Source organism: Camellia sinensis, chromosome 1, assembly GCF_055761805.1.
Source record: "Camellia sinensis isolate YWXY chromosome 1, ASM5576180v1, whole genome shotgun sequence".
In the NCBI taxonomy this organism is placed as follows: domain Eukaryota; kingdom Viridiplantae; phylum Streptophyta; class Magnoliopsida; order Ericales; family Theaceae; genus Camellia; species Camellia sinensis.
In genome coordinates this window covers 244,467,584-244,483,277 of record NC_138961.1, presented here as the reverse complement: position 1 = coordinate 244,483,277, position 15,694 = coordinate 244,467,584, and the positions used below count along the sequence as shown (strand labels likewise).

The 15,694-nt window shown below is 37.9% G+C and overlaps 1 protein-coding gene across 2 annotated transcripts in view; it reads right to left on the bottom strand.

Annotated features, from left to right (window-relative positions):
* Positions 1–2,070: 2,070 nt before the first annotated feature.
* Positions 2,071–15,694, bottom strand: part of ERA1 (Prenyltransferase family protein) — a 28,451-nt gene continuing 14,827 nt past the window's right edge. For both annotated transcript variants that reach the window (XM_028226925.2, XM_028226924.2), the window contains 6 exons: positions 4,707–4,763; positions 4,379–4,451; positions 3,369–3,455; positions 3,096–3,285; positions 2,734–2,861; positions 2,071–2,665 (listed from right to left, as the gene is read on the bottom strand). In XM_028226925.2, coding sequence (XP_028082726.2) covers positions 2,432–2,665; positions 2,734–2,861; positions 3,096–3,285; positions 3,369–3,455; positions 4,379–4,451; positions 4,707–4,763 — 769 coding nt within the window. In that variant the 3' untranslated portion in view covers positions 2,071–2,431. The remainder of the gene's footprint in view (positions 2,666–2,733; positions 2,862–3,095; positions 3,286–3,368; positions 3,456–4,378; positions 4,452–4,706; positions 4,764–15,694) is intronic.

Sequence of the window (15,694 nt, the reverse complement as noted above, 5' to 3'; positions counted from 1 at the left end):
TTAATTTTTTAATTTTAATATTTTAAACTCAAAACACAATTATACACTTAAATCGTAACCAAACACATAACTCAAAACTCAATTCAAAAATTGTTTTCAAACCTCATAATCAAACATATAACTCGAAACTCCACACTATTTTAAAAACTCTACACTCAAATCATAACAAAACACATAACAAAAAAATTAAAATATTTAAAAATATATTTATAAAATAAAATAAAAACTATATATTTAAAATAAAATTATATATTTAAAATAAAAAAATAAATTTTTTAAAATTTTCTAATATTTAAAAAATATATTTAACATTAGTTTGTATTTTTTTTAAGTTTGTGTTTGGTTATGAGTTTTGAAAATAATTTTTGAATTGACCAACACAACCATAAAATTCAATTCAAAAATTATTTTCAAACCTTATAACCAAACACATAACTTGAAACTCTGCACTATTTTCAAAACTTTACACTCAAATCATAACAAAACACAAATATATATATATATATATATATATATATATATATTTAAAAATATATTTATAAAATAAAATAAAATATTTAAAATAAAAAAATAAAAATTTTAAATTTTTTTAATATTTTTAATATTTTAAAAAAAATATTTAACATAAGCTTGTATTTTTTTAAAATTTGTGTTTGGTTATGAGATTTGAAAATAATTTTTGAATTGAATTTTGAGTTGCATATTTTGTTAAGACTCTATGAGTTTTGAAAAGATTTTTAAAAATTTCTAATTGGAATTGTGATTTTAAAAGAAAACCAAACGTGTTTCTAAAAAAAATATTTTTTCGAAACATGTTTTTACTCAAAACTCAATTCAAAAATTATTTTAAAAAACTCATAACCAAACACAAACTTAAAATTCAATTCAAAACTCAATTCATAACTCTTTTCAAAACTCAAAAATCTTTTCAAAACTCAAAACCAAACTTTTTCCAAAACTCTATTTTAAAAGAAAAAATTAAATATATATATATATATATATATTTAAAATCATGATTTGAATGTGGAGTCATATTTTGAGTTATGAGTTTTGAAAAGAAAAAAATTTGTTTGATTATAAGTTTTGAAATATTTCGAATTTATTTTTTTGGGGTAAATATTTTTATTTATTTTAATGTGCATTATATTTCATACATTTATGTGTTGCATTTTTTAATATTTTAAATATTAAATTCTGTTTAAAAAATTATTTTTTATTTTCAATGTAGAATTTTTATTATAAATATTTTAAAATTATTTTATTTTATGGTTGTGTTGGTCAATCATAGGCGGTGGCAGTGATATTAGTCTTGAGCAAAGGGTTTTTTCATCTTTTTGCAGGCAAAAACAAGGGTAATATGGTCATTTTTCATAGGATACTAACATAGTTTGTGCAAAATAGACAGAATAAGAGAATCTTGACATTGTCAAGTAAAATAGGAGAGATTACTGTAATTATTCAAGCAACATAACAAGTTTCTGTATTTATCAAAAATCTCAAGGAAGATAAATGTAATTTACCCTTCTTAATACGAAACTATAACATATTATTAAAATTCAAAATTAGTAATTCGTAGTTATTATTTTCTAATCTTAGGATGTGGAAAAAGCTAAGGCCAAGTTTGGCAACCTAAAAATAATTCATCCTTTTATCTTTTTATTTTTTTTTTCATCACATCACCTCTCTACTTTTCTGTATATCTTTTTATAAAAAGACAAAAAATACACTTATTTAGATCATCTCAAACAACCTCTCAAGTTCGCTTCCCATCTTGCTAAACAAATTAATTATACAGATAAGCAGGGCCTACCTCATTCATTACCATTATTATTACCGTAGAGTGAAGTGAAATTTTATTATTACGGTAGAGTAAAGTGAAATTGGTAGAAAAGTAATATAATCTTACCTTACGTTTATCATATTTTTACATCAAATTTAAATTTAAAACTTGTTTGACATCTCATAAATAACTACACATCTTTTTATAAGAAATAAAAATAAAAATATATTTATTTAAATCATTCCAAACAGCCACTTAGTTTATCATCGCGTGTGATATGCGCACAAATGTTATTTAAAATGATATGGTAAATATGATATAAAAAGAGAGCAAAATTAATTGGTTAGATCAGCAACATCATATTCTATGATCCCAAGCCCTCAAAACCTTGTTCTGGCTCCAACAAAAATTACCAATTGCCAGAGACTATATTAACACATACATATAGTTACACATCCAAATTTACATAGTAAAGTCATCCTTCATAGTATCTGTTAAACCTTGCAAATCTGAAAAAGTTGTCTTCTACTAGTGCTGCCCCAGTTTGTCAAGCAAATATTGCGGAATGTACTAGCAATTACGCGGGTTCAGAGTAAACTCCGGTTTTCTACTACCACTATAACCAAGCCGCCACCAATGCAAAGAAGAAAATTAGGTCCTTGAGAAGAATTCATGTGCTTCATAAAACTGCTCCAAGACGACATTGAAGAGCGGGTGGATTGGCTGCAAGAGATTCGAATAAGGACCCAAAATTGCCCTGGGCAAAGGTTGGGAACCAGCCTTCTTTGACAAGCTATACTGACACACTGATAGGCCGCTTAGACAATAGCACGTGTGATAGTAGTCTTTATGTTTCCCAGGTTTGTCTCTGAACCCTCCCTCCACCTACATTGACCACATTAGTAAGAATTCAACTCACGAAAACATAATATAAGCAAGCATTATAGGAGTACCTGAGAGCACAAAATAACATATTGCTGCAAGGCCATGCTGTGAAAAAGAGGTTCTAATTCAGCATGCTCTCTGATAAAATTTAAACCAATATTGAAGAAGTTTACAGGATCGCCAGCATGATGTTTCCCTGCAGGGGACAGTAAGAACATCAAAAGAAAACAAATGATGAATACCCTTTTGAGGATTGAGGCATGAAGTCTAAATGAAGAGGAGAAAATAAGAGAGGGGGGGAATTATTATTATTATTAAAAAATTTAAAAAGAAAAGTAAAAACAATTATAGGAGTTATCAATGAAAAATTTTGACCTAGCATGATGAAACAAATAATAGAAAGCATCCTCATTCTTCTAAATCAGCATACCTTCCTCCCTAAAATGGCAAGTCTCGTCAACAGGAGACAAGTTCCCTTCCAAACCTTGTTCTCCATGGCACAAATCAGATGACGCAGAAGTTTCTGTTTCAGTGCTGCAGTCTTCTTCTCCAGCATCCGACAGCACCGATTGTTCATCAACAATCGAATGTAATCTTTGTAACAATGCTGACACTCCTCCCTGGTCCCATTTTCAAGTATTAGTCAATTATTCCAGCAACTGAAATGAAAATTGATTAGATGAGGCAAAAAAACTGCAGTCACCTGCCAAAAGGAGTAGCAACCATCAACCAATTTATTTGTTCGCCCCTGAAATCCACCCTCCACTCCTTGTCTAAATACCACCCAATCCTGGATTTTAAAAAATTATATATCAAATGCCCATCAATCTCCAGGAAATCATGATATCTCATCAAGGACCATGTAAATAGAAGAAACGGTCCACCTCCTAAGAAGTTTGATATATTCTATTTCCAACCCCATGAGAAGGCAAGATCCTGGAAACAACCTTGTCCACGAAAAAACTTTGATATTCTCAATGGGAAGTTATCGATGAGACTGGACAACCTAGTGAAGCATTTAGGAAAAGCAAATGCAAATGACAGCCTGTCAAGGTGAAGACAGGCAGCAAAACAGTACGATAGTTCAATGTGTTACTTTTATTCCTTCTATATTTGAAAAGCATATTATCTCGGTCAATGAAAGCAAATAATATTGTAAAAAAAAAAAAAATACCCTAATTATAGAAAGTACAGGAGAGGAAAAGGGAATCTTTGCTTCTGAAAAACCCATCCAAAAGGAGGGGAAAAATATATTCATCACTTCATCCAATATGTAAGCTCCATCTTTCGTGTATGAGGAAAGATGGGCCATAAAAGTGAAGGAATGCTATTTCCTACAGAAATTTTCCTCGCAAATATGGATTTTCCAGTCCTAGTTGTCGACCTCGAACATCTCATCATGAATAGGGGGCCCTTGAATATAGTTTCTTCAACCCTAGCTATTGAGTTTCAATCTTTTCTCACCATAAATGAGGGAGCTAATTTCAAAATACAGGTAAGTGGAGCTTAATTCAACTATATTAATTAAATGCACATGTTGGAATGAAGCTGGTTGGCATGGTAATAATTAATGAACAGAAGCTCCAATCAAAGCAGAAGTGACACACTAACTGAGTATAATGTCGAAGAAAAGCAATGGCATATTGAAAGAAATCATCATATTAAAAAAGTAGCTCATACATAATCCCAAGTAAGAAAAGAAGATAATCTTACTATTAAACTAGACAAGTCCAGACGATTAACCTCGTTGATCAGAATCATTGTGGCCAAACCACAAAAAGTGTACCTGATAAAGATATGATCAGATTTGTGAGGGGCTTTCCCTAGATAAATAAGAACAAAAAAATAAATAAACATGTGTGTGCATGCATGCAAAAGAGAACACACAGGGTAACCAAGTGAGAACACCACAACCCAACAATTTTTATACAGGAAAAAAAAAATAAAAAACAAAAACCAAAGTGAAATCCCCCCAAATAGATACAACTAAATTATAGTGTGTGTCAATTATGAAGGAAAACATCTTTGGCATGAAACATACCCACCATGAGCTTCAGAACCCGGTTCACCAGCAATGCCTCCTTCATAGGTCTGACAGCTGCAGTAAAGATCCCAATGAGTATACAGCCTTCAATTATTCAAATCAAATTCAACAAGGGAAAAAATTTGAAAAAGACAAAAATAAATATTTATCAAATAATTAAATCATATTGACATTTTCCTTTAGGCAGTAGGCAGAATTTACTTGGCAACATCAAGCGCAACTCAGAATAAGAAAAATAATAGTAATGAAGAAGGCTCCCAATAGAGGAGGAGGAATGGCCCTCTTGAAGTATAAGAATATCGCTATCGAAACAATAGAGATGGGAGGGTGGAGGTAAGTAGGGTTGAACTATTCATTCATGACAGTTGGTTGCAATAACAAAAGTGAAGAAACCTACATTCTCTTTCTTATCGTAGGCCTTCTGGAGGACAGTGGTGTTAGAAAAATTAATCAAGATTTACTGTCAAAATAAAAACACCAAACTAATAATAAATCAAAAACAATAAATAAATATTATTATTAGAGAGAAAGATTAGAGAAGCTCGTATGGTGGTCGAGACACGCAGATTGCACTCTCTTTAGGAACGATACACCCTCTTCTACACCGAGTTGAATGGTGTTCCTTCCCCAAGATACAACGACCTTCGAAATCACTTGAGTGCAACAAAGTAAATTTCATGAATCTTGAATTGCCCAACACTCACTTGTAAACTCAATACAGTAAACTTACAAAGAAAATAACAGAGGAGAAGAAAGACTTCTTTTCTGTTGTGTTTTGAAACAACGTTGAAGTCTTAATATATACATTAGATATTTAGGAGATATTGTAGGATAACCCATAAGACTAGGAAACTAATATAACGTCATAAACTTATTCCTAAAAAGATGCAAACATTAAATAAAATAAATTAAATACAATTTTAACATTACAAAATAACAATCCCCTACATAATTTAAAATTGAAAAGAGTGTTTTTACTGCACAATGGGTGTAGGTGTCTTCCAAACTTGAATCTCCACTTAGTGTTAGTAACCTTCAGTTTAAAGAAACCATAGTACATAAAGTCTTGAACTAGGTCCTTATGATCAAACATAGGCTTACCACACGCACAATACAGGCAATTATCATGGTTCTAGAATGGTTTTGCGCGTTAAACGGTCATGCACACATATCTTGCTTCTATAAGTGTCTTTAGGGAGTAACCCAATTTCCCACAACAGTGACCCCACTGCTACACTTATATAGTTGTATCCTCTAAGGGTGACCAACGCCCTGTAGAAATCCTACCTTGAACACATTCAGAGCTAAGCTCTTCCTAAAACCCGTCGCAATAGTGAGCACTATCACCATAGGAATAGGACCAGGGAATTTCCCTTTAATATTTTTAGTGCTCCTCCAAGTCACCCATCAACTTCGTTAATACCTATTGAACCTTATTCATGGGATCTCCAATCACAAAGGTTAAGTACCCATTGCGATGATTCAACGACTAGCCTGCGTGCCAATCCTTTGGTAAAAAGGTCTGCTATATTCTTTTCAAACCTCATAAAATCAAGTGCTACAATACCTTGAGATAATAACTGTTTAATAGAATTATGTCTTATTCTAATATGTCTCTTTTTCTCATTTAAATTTGCATTTTTTGCTTTAGCAATTGTAGCTTGATTATCACAACGAATAGAGACAGCAGGTATAAGACTATCAGATAATGGTAAATCAGATAATAAATTCCTTAGCCATTTGGCCTTGATATAAGTCAAATCTAAGGCAATGAGTTCTGCTCCCATGGTAGATCTAGATATAACAGTTAATTTAGAAGATTTCCAAGCTATTGCACCACCACCTAAAGTAAACACATAACCACTAGTTGTTTTAGTTTCATCAAATTCAGTTATCCAATTAGCATCACTAAATCCTTCTAGCACAACAGGAAACCCACAAAAATGAATTCCATAATTTATTGTACCTTAAGGTATTTAAAAATTCTTTCGATTGCATTCCAATGTTCTAAACTAAGACTAATAGTGTAATGACCCGATTTACAAACAAAAGAAATATCAGGTCTTGTGCAATTAGAAAGATACATCAAAGATCCTATTATTTGAGCATATTTATGTTGAGAAATACTCTCACTCATACTTTTCTTTAGGCGAATATTAGGATCAAATGGAGTAGCTAAAACTTTCGCATCACAATAATTAAATTTCTTTAGCAATTTGTCAACATAATGTTCTTGTAACAAAACAATTCCTTTATCACTTTTAATTATTTTGATATCCAATATAGCATTAGTTGGACCTAAATCCTTCATATCAAAATTGTTAGATAAAAAATTCTTAGTACCATTAATAACAAATAAATTACTACAAAAAATAAGAATATCATCAACACATAAACAAAGAATAACACAAGCAAAATAAAATTTTTTGATATACACACATTTATCACAATCATTGATATTAAACCCATTAGAAAGAATTACTTTATCAAACTTTTCATGCCATTATTTTGAAGCTTGTTTTAATCCATAGAGAGACTTTACAAGTTTACACACCTTTCTTTCTTGTCCAGGAACTACAAAACCTTCAGGTTGATCCATATAATTTTCTTCATTTAATTCTCCATTTAAAAATGTAGGGTATGTTTGGTTTGAATTTCTAGAGTGATTTTGGGAAAAAAAATTTAGAAAATTTGTTTGGTTTGTAAATTTTCCAAAATAATTTTCAAAATCACTTTCTCTCTCGTACCTATCAATCAATCACCTTTTCTCTCTCCTCTCTCATTCTCAATCACTTTTTCTCTCACACACATCTACTCAATTATAACAAAATACCAAATCATTACAAACTCCCAAACTACTTTCAAAATACACAACCAAACCAAACCAAAAAAATTTCTAAACTCTCTCCCCAAAATAATTTTCAAAAACTACTCTCCCAAAAACAAACCAAACAAGCCCGTAGTTTTGACATCCATTTGGTGTATATCTAATTTATAAATTGAGACAATAGCTAATAAGACCCTTATAGTGGTTATACGAGTTACCGGATAATATGTATTAAAGAAATTTATCCCTTCTTTTCGTTTAAACCCCTTGGCTACAAGTCTAGCTTTAAATTTTTCTATGGTTCCTTATGTTCTTGATTTTTTCCTGCATATCCATTTACAACCTATTGTATTACAACCTGGTGGAAGATCAATTAAGTACCAAGTATTATTAGTCATAATAGAATCCATTTCCCTATTTATAGCATCTACCGATGTCATAGCTTCATTATATGTTTTAGGATCATTTTCAACTAAATAAGTAAGAAAGTTATTATCAATATTCTTTTCTATTCTTCCTCTTTTACTTCTTAGTTCAGTTCTTACTTAATTTTCTGTACTACTATTAGACATAGAATTTTCACCAATTCATTTAGATAACTTATCTTTCATAGGAAATACATTTTCAAAAAATAAAACTTCTAGACTCTACTATAGAATTTTCAGAATTAATTACTAAGAATCTATAACCAACACTAAGGCATATCCAATAAATACACAATCAACAGTTTTCGGTCCTAGTTTTCTTTTCTTAGTAATTGGTATTAAAACTTTAGCCAAACACCCCCACACTCTGAAATATTTTAAACTAGGATTTTGATTTTCCCAAATTTCATAAGGTATTTTTTCCGAATTTTTGTAAAGCACTTTATTTAATATATGGAAAGCAGAATATAAAACTACACCTCATAAATTATTAGGTAAACCGGAACTACCTAACACAACATTTATCATATCTGGCAATATTTGATTTTTACGTTTTGCTAGTCCATTAGATTGTGGTGAATAAGGTGGAGACCATTGGTCAATAATTCCATGTTCACAAAACTCTTCCATTTCTATTGGTGCATACTCACCTCCTCTATCAGAACTTAAGATTTTAATTTTCTTTTCTAATTGATTTTCTACACGAACTCTACATATTTTAAATTTATCAACTAATTCACTTTTGTGACTTATTAAATACACATAGCAATATTTAGAAAAATTATCAATAAATGTAATAAAATATCTTTTTCCACCACAAGTTAACACATTGTTAAGATCACACGTATCACTATGTATAAGCTGTAACAAAGATGTGTCTTTTTCAATAGATTTAAAAGGTTTTTTAGTTTGTTTAGCTTGTACACATACTTGACATCTTTCCTTTAAATTAATTACAGATTTTGGAATTAATTCTAAACTCATAATTCTTTTAATAGTGTTCAAATTTACATGCCCAAGTCTACCATGTCAAGTATTATAACATTCTACATTAGCAATAGAAGAAGCAGAGAAAGAATAACATGCAATTTTATTTAAATTAGAATCCATAACATTAAGACTAAACAAACCATCACAAGGATAACCTTTACCAACAAAATTACCATTTTTACTTATTACAACTTTATTTGATACAAAAACAACTTTCAAACCATGTTGAACTAACAAAGATACACTAATTAAATTTTTCCTAATATCAGGAACATGCAAAACTCCACCAAAGGTGATTATATTGCCTGATATCAATTTCAATTGAACTTATCCTTCACCTTCACCTAGCACCCTAGCCAAGTTCTCATTTCCCATGCTTACAGTTCTTGTGCCTAATTCCTGACAATAAGGTGAAAAAATATTTTTATCAGCACACACATGAACATTAGCACCTGAGTCTATAAACCAATCATTTGAGTTAAAAATAATATTTAACTCGGAATCACTAACAAAATACCTGGTAGCAGGGTTAGAAGAGCTGGCCTCCACAGTCACAACATTAGCTTGTGGTTTAGGAGTTATTGGAGGACCACGGGCTTTATGGGGCTGCCTTTTCGATGATAACAATCTTTAGCAGTGTGATTAGTCTTCCCGCACACCCATCAATGCACTATTTTTCTCTGAATAATATTTTTGCCTTTCAATTTATTATTAAAATTATTATTCCTGACATAGATAGGCCCATAAGGCTTACAGCCCACAGCAAACAACCCCAAACCCATCGCTTAGGACCCATAGCATAACCCGGTTGGCAAAGCCCAGGACAGCTAGAGGCCATATGGGCATGGAGGGCCAATGACATTCAGGCACATGGCAGGTAAAACACAGGCCACATCAGCAGACAAAGATCTGCAGAGTTATTGTCACAACACATCACCATTAATGCAGCCCATCACAGCATTTATTACGACAACACCTCCCCGTCAGAACAGAGCCCCCTCACCCTGAACAAGGTAAGCTACGGCACAGGCATTCGGCGGAAGGGGGCACGTCACAAGGGACAGTGAAATGATTACCAAAGGATATAAGCAAGAATCGAAGACAAGAGGAAGGTTAAGCTTTTCTATCTCTATCTCTCTCTCTCTCTCTATATTTCCTTCTTCCTCTACTAATTTGCTCGCCGGAGGGTTCACTGGGGGACTAGCCTGTTCCCCTTTGGACTTGCTTGCAGGTCATCTGGTGGAATCATCCGCCTGAATCGGAACTTGAAGAGCTTGGACCAGCCCGACCCATCTTGGACTTGCTTGCAAGTCATCTGGTGGAATCATCCGCCTGAATCAGAACTTGAAGAGCTTGGACCAGCCCGACCCATCCACCCAGGACGAACTGCATCATCAGTTGGCGCCGTCTGTGGGAACTTGTGGTTTATTCGTGCGCTAGTTGTGTTCACTATCGCCGGAGCCCCCCTTTTCACCCCGTTACCTTTTCCTCTCACCCGTCCAGGTGTATGGTCACGACTAGATCCACGGCTTCTCACCATAATACCGCCGATCATCAAACAGACCCTCCCCATCCAAACAACCCACCACAGTACATCATCGAACTTACCAACAGCATTAACCGCATGGCCGAGCAAAACCAGGCCCTGATTAGTGCTTTACTCCAAAGAAACCTCCCCGCTCCACCTCCAGATATTCCACCCAACCAAGAAAGAACCCCGGTCCGCACTGCTCCACAACCCCCTCCGCTCAACCCAGAAGGTGTACAACCTCCTCCTCCTCCACATATGAGCCTACCACCTCCACCCCCACGCCCGTTGGTCGTGGCACTAGCCCCTGAGGGGGAAGCCAGTAGCGTCCAGCCTCCATTGACCGACCATGGCGATAACATTCCCCTCTGCGACGCTGAACTCCGAGCTATGAAGCTCCAACTACAAGGGGTCATGCAGAACATTCAGCACAAGCCTTCGGTCACCGCCAACTCGCCTTTTGTTGCCTCCATCCGGGACAAACCATTGCCCGCCAAGTTCAAAATGCCCACCATTGACTCTTTCGATGGCACGACAGACCCAGTCGACCATCTGGAAACCTACCGCACCCTCATGATCTTCCATGCTTTCCCTGACGAGATCATGTGCCGAGCTTTTCCCGTGACACTGAAGGGATCAACTCGGTTGTGGTTTAGCCAGTTACCGGCGGACTCCGTCTCCACCTTTCAACACCTCAGTGACTCTTTCCTGAGCCATTTTATCGGAGCCCAGCGTCAGAGACGCCCAGCCACCCAACTCCTTAACATTCGTCAGACCGAGAGGGAGTCGCTCCGCAGCTTCGTCACCCGCTTCAACACCGAAGCCCTTCAAGTAGCGGAGAATGACGACAAGGTCATCCTTACGGCTTTCATAGCCGGCCTACGGTCGTCCGATTTTCTTTTCTCCCTCTCCAAAAACCCTCCAACCACCATGGCAGCCCTACTATCCAAAGCCCAGAAATACATGAATGTTGAAGATTCCCTGGCCGCTCGGCAGGAGCCAATCACTAAAAATCCGACCCCCAGAGACAAGAGGAAAGACTCAGAACCCAGGACCGCCCAGTATGATAGCCAAACACCCCACAATAATGACCGACCCCACCGAGCTGACCGGTCGGTTCGAGCGGTACACACCACTCAACTCTCCCATGGAACACGTCCTCAATCAGATCCAGCGGGACTACCCCCTCAAGTGGCCCCAGCCTTCACGAAACCCTTCCAATCGGAAAGATCAGTCTAAATACTACTGTTTCCACCAAGACCATGGCCATACCACCGACGAGTGTATTAACCTCAAAGATCAGATCGAGACCTTCATACGCCAGGGCCGCCTCAGCCGATTCACAGACACCCGCCCTCAGCAGCGGCAAAGAACCGACCTTCCCAGGGACAATCGCCGGCATACACCACCCCAGAACCAAGCCCCACCTAACCAAGGCCATGATCGCCCACCGCCACAGCCTCGACCTCCAGGCAATCCCCCTCCACCAGTCGGAGAAATCAGAGTCATTTCAGGCGGCCTTGCTTGCGGGGGACCATCCCGCTCGGCTCAAAAGGCAGAGCTTAGAAAAATAAGGCAGGGCTCAGACAAAGCAGTGGCGACGGTGGACCGACCTCCCAAACAGTCAAAACAGTGGATCGAACCCATCACCTTCACGGACACCGACTGTGCAGGAGTCCGTTACCCACATGATGACCCCCTTGTCATTTCCGCCATCCTCTCCAACTACAAGGTCAGACGAGTCCTCATAGACAACGGCAGCTCTTCAGACATCATCTTCCTCAATTGCTCCCGCCAGCTCAAGATTGGGAAAGAAAGCTTGTCTCCTCTCCAAACCCCTCTGGTCGGTTTCACCGGCGACCGTGTGAACTCCATCGGCTCCATCGATCTACCTATAACCATTGGCAAACACCCGAGGCAGACCACTAAGTTGCTCACCTTCCTTGTGGTCGACTGCCCCTCTGCTTACAACATCATCCTTGGCCGCACAGCCCTAAACGCCTTCCAAGCCATCATATCCACCTATCACCTTGCCATCAAATTTCCTACCGATCTCGGCGTCGGAACTGTCAAAGGAGAATAGACCGTGGCCAGGGAGTGTTATGTCGCCTCACTCAAAGAAGTCAAGCTAAAAGAGGCCATGATCATCGAAGGGCTTGACGTCCGAGACGAGGACGAGCTGGTCAGAGGAGAACCCGTGGAGGAACTTGTTGAAGTTAACATTAATCCCACCAACCCAATCAAAACTGCCAAAATCGGCAGCCAACTACCTTCCCAAGCCAAGGCCGACCTTACCGCTCTCCTGACCGAGCACAGAGATGTATTTGCCTGGACCCATTCAGACATGCCAGGCATTGATCCCTCCTTCATAACCCATCGCCTCAGCATCGAACCCCACTTTCGACCCCACCGCCAGAAGAAACGCATTTTCCATCCGGAGCGCAACACTCTTATAGCCACAGAAGTTGACAAGCTCCTCGAGACCCAATTCATCAAAAATGTGGACTACCCTAGATGGCTGTCCAACGTGGTCCTCGTCCGCAAACACAATGGCAAATGGCGACTCTGTGTCAATTACTCTGACCTGAACCGAGGTTGCCCCAAAGACAGCTACCCCCTTCCCCGCATAGATCTGCTGGTCGACGCCACGGCCTGTCATCAAATGCTCAGCTTCATGGATGCCTTCTCTGGTACAACCACATCTTGATGCACACATCTGATCGGGAACACACATCATTTATTACCGACCAAGGTACCTACCACTATTGTGTAATGCCGTTCGGGTTGAAGAATGCTGGGGCCACCTATCAACGGCTGGTTAATACCGTTTTCCATCACCAAATAGGCCGGAATATGGAAGTCTACGTCGACGACATGCTAGTCAAAAGCAAATACTCCGATCACCTCACTGACTTACGAGAGACCTTCGCCACCTTGCGCAAGTACCAGATGAAGCTCAACCCAGAGAAGTGCGCCTTCGGTGTAGGATCTGGCAAGTTTTTGGGTTTTATAGTCAGTCAGCGCGGCATTGAAGCTAACCCTGAGAAGATCAAGGCCTTGGTTGAGATGCAGTCGCCTAGGACGGTCAAAGAAGTTCAAAGACTCACCGGCCGAGTGGCGGCCCTCAACCGCTTCATTTCCCGTGCAACAGATAAGTGCCTACCATTCTTCAAAGTTCTTCAGCAGACTTTTTGTTAAAATCCACCTACTCTCCACCTACTTCACCCACTTAAACCTACTCCACTAAACCTAACCCACTACACCACTACCACCTCACCTACTCCACTAAACCTAACCCACTACACCACTACCACCTCCACTTCACCTACTCCTCACCTACTACACACTCACCATCTCCTATATATAGGAATCATTGTAACCATAACATTAATATCAATCAATAATACAATTCTCTATTTCTCTTTATACATTAAATTTTCTACATGGTATCAGAGCAAGGTTAAGCACTTAGTATTTTTCGCTTCACCGGCGGGCGGCAACCTCGCCTTGGCCGCCCACCGGACCTCAACCTAATCTGCTAGAATTTTCTACACATACCTTGAAATTTCTTCGAGTCCACCACCACTGCCTCTCCTCTCACTGTTGTCCTCCCATACACCACCGTCTCGATCGTCTTCATCTACAATGTTGCAGTGAAGGATCTCAAGCGTGGTTTTGTTGCATCCAACTCAAAGGATGATCCAGCCAAGGAAGCTGCAAATTTCACCTCCCAGGTTATTATTATGAATCACCCGGGTCAGATTGGTAATGGGTATGCTCCAGTTCTTGACTGCCACACCTCCCACATTGCTGTCAAGTTTGCTGAGATTGATCGTCGATTTGGCAAGGAGATTGAGAAGGAGCCCAAGTTCTTCCGTGAACATGCTCTCCTTCCTTTTACTCTTGGAGTGAGGCAGATGATTTGCTGCTGTAACAAGATGGATGCTACCACTCCTAAGTACTCAAAAGCAAGGTATGATGAAATTGTGCAGGAAGTCTCTTCCTATCTGAAGAAGGTTGGTTACAACCCTGACAAAATTCCTTTTGTCCCCATCTCTGGTTTTGAGGGTGACAACATGATTGAGAGGTCCACGAACCTCGATATGATTACACAGCCCAAGAGGCCATCGGACAAGCCTCCTCTTCTCCACATTCTTGATAACACCAACAGCAACAGTTTGACGCATTTATTAGAGAAAAGGTCCAAAGGCAGCTCCTGTCAAAGCTGATGCTCAGCAGGCTGTACCACCTATTGAAGTGCCAGCACTATCCTTGCACATGGGGGGCACCCACTCATTTCTTTATTGTTTTCTTTTACTCACCCATGTGACCCACGATGCAACCTATACTTTTTCTTTTCTTTACACTCTTGTTCCCCACTTTCTTTATTATATATATATATATCTCTTTTTATTATATTATATTAAAAAAAAAAAAAAAAAAAAAAAAAAAATCTTCATCTCTCCTCCGTTTGATTTCCAACTCCATTATTTTTATTTTTATTTATTTTCTCCAAACCACTTTCCTCCATCTTTCATTTTTTGATTTCAAATATATTTTTATTATTTTTTCTTTATTTTTCTTTCACATTCTTTTTAATCTTTTTCCAATTCCCTTCATACCATATAGCTTTGCACACCAAATCATATTTTATTCATCTCAGGGATCAACCCCGATCACAATTTTACACACACAAAAAAAAAAAAAAAAAAAAAAAAAAAAAAAAAACCAACAAACAAACAAACCACCACAACACACCCGCACCCACAGTGGGATTTTTCTTCTCTACTCTGCTGCAGGTCTCTTCTTCTTGCTTTTCTCTTGGGTGTCCCTTACCGGCGCTGCCTCCATACTACCCACTCCACCGAGCACGTTCACTCCACCCTGCTCCTCCACTACAGCATATGGTGGACCTCCAAATCGGAACATCACGGTAGCCTTCCGCTTCAGCTCCTTGTTTTCCGCCTTCAGCACACTTATCTCTGCTCGCGCATCCTTATACATGCGCTGGAGCAGAGCCAATTGGCCGTTTAAATGCTGCACCTCATTTGTCCTACTTTGCAGCCGGTGCGACAAGTTTGTGACTGCCGTCATCGTCTCCACACAGGACTTCAAAGTATACTGATTGGCTTCAATGTCAGTTTGCACTGCCATTTTTTGCTCCACAGACCGCATAGGAAAGTTCAACGGAGCAAACCCTGGGGCGCTTGGTTGA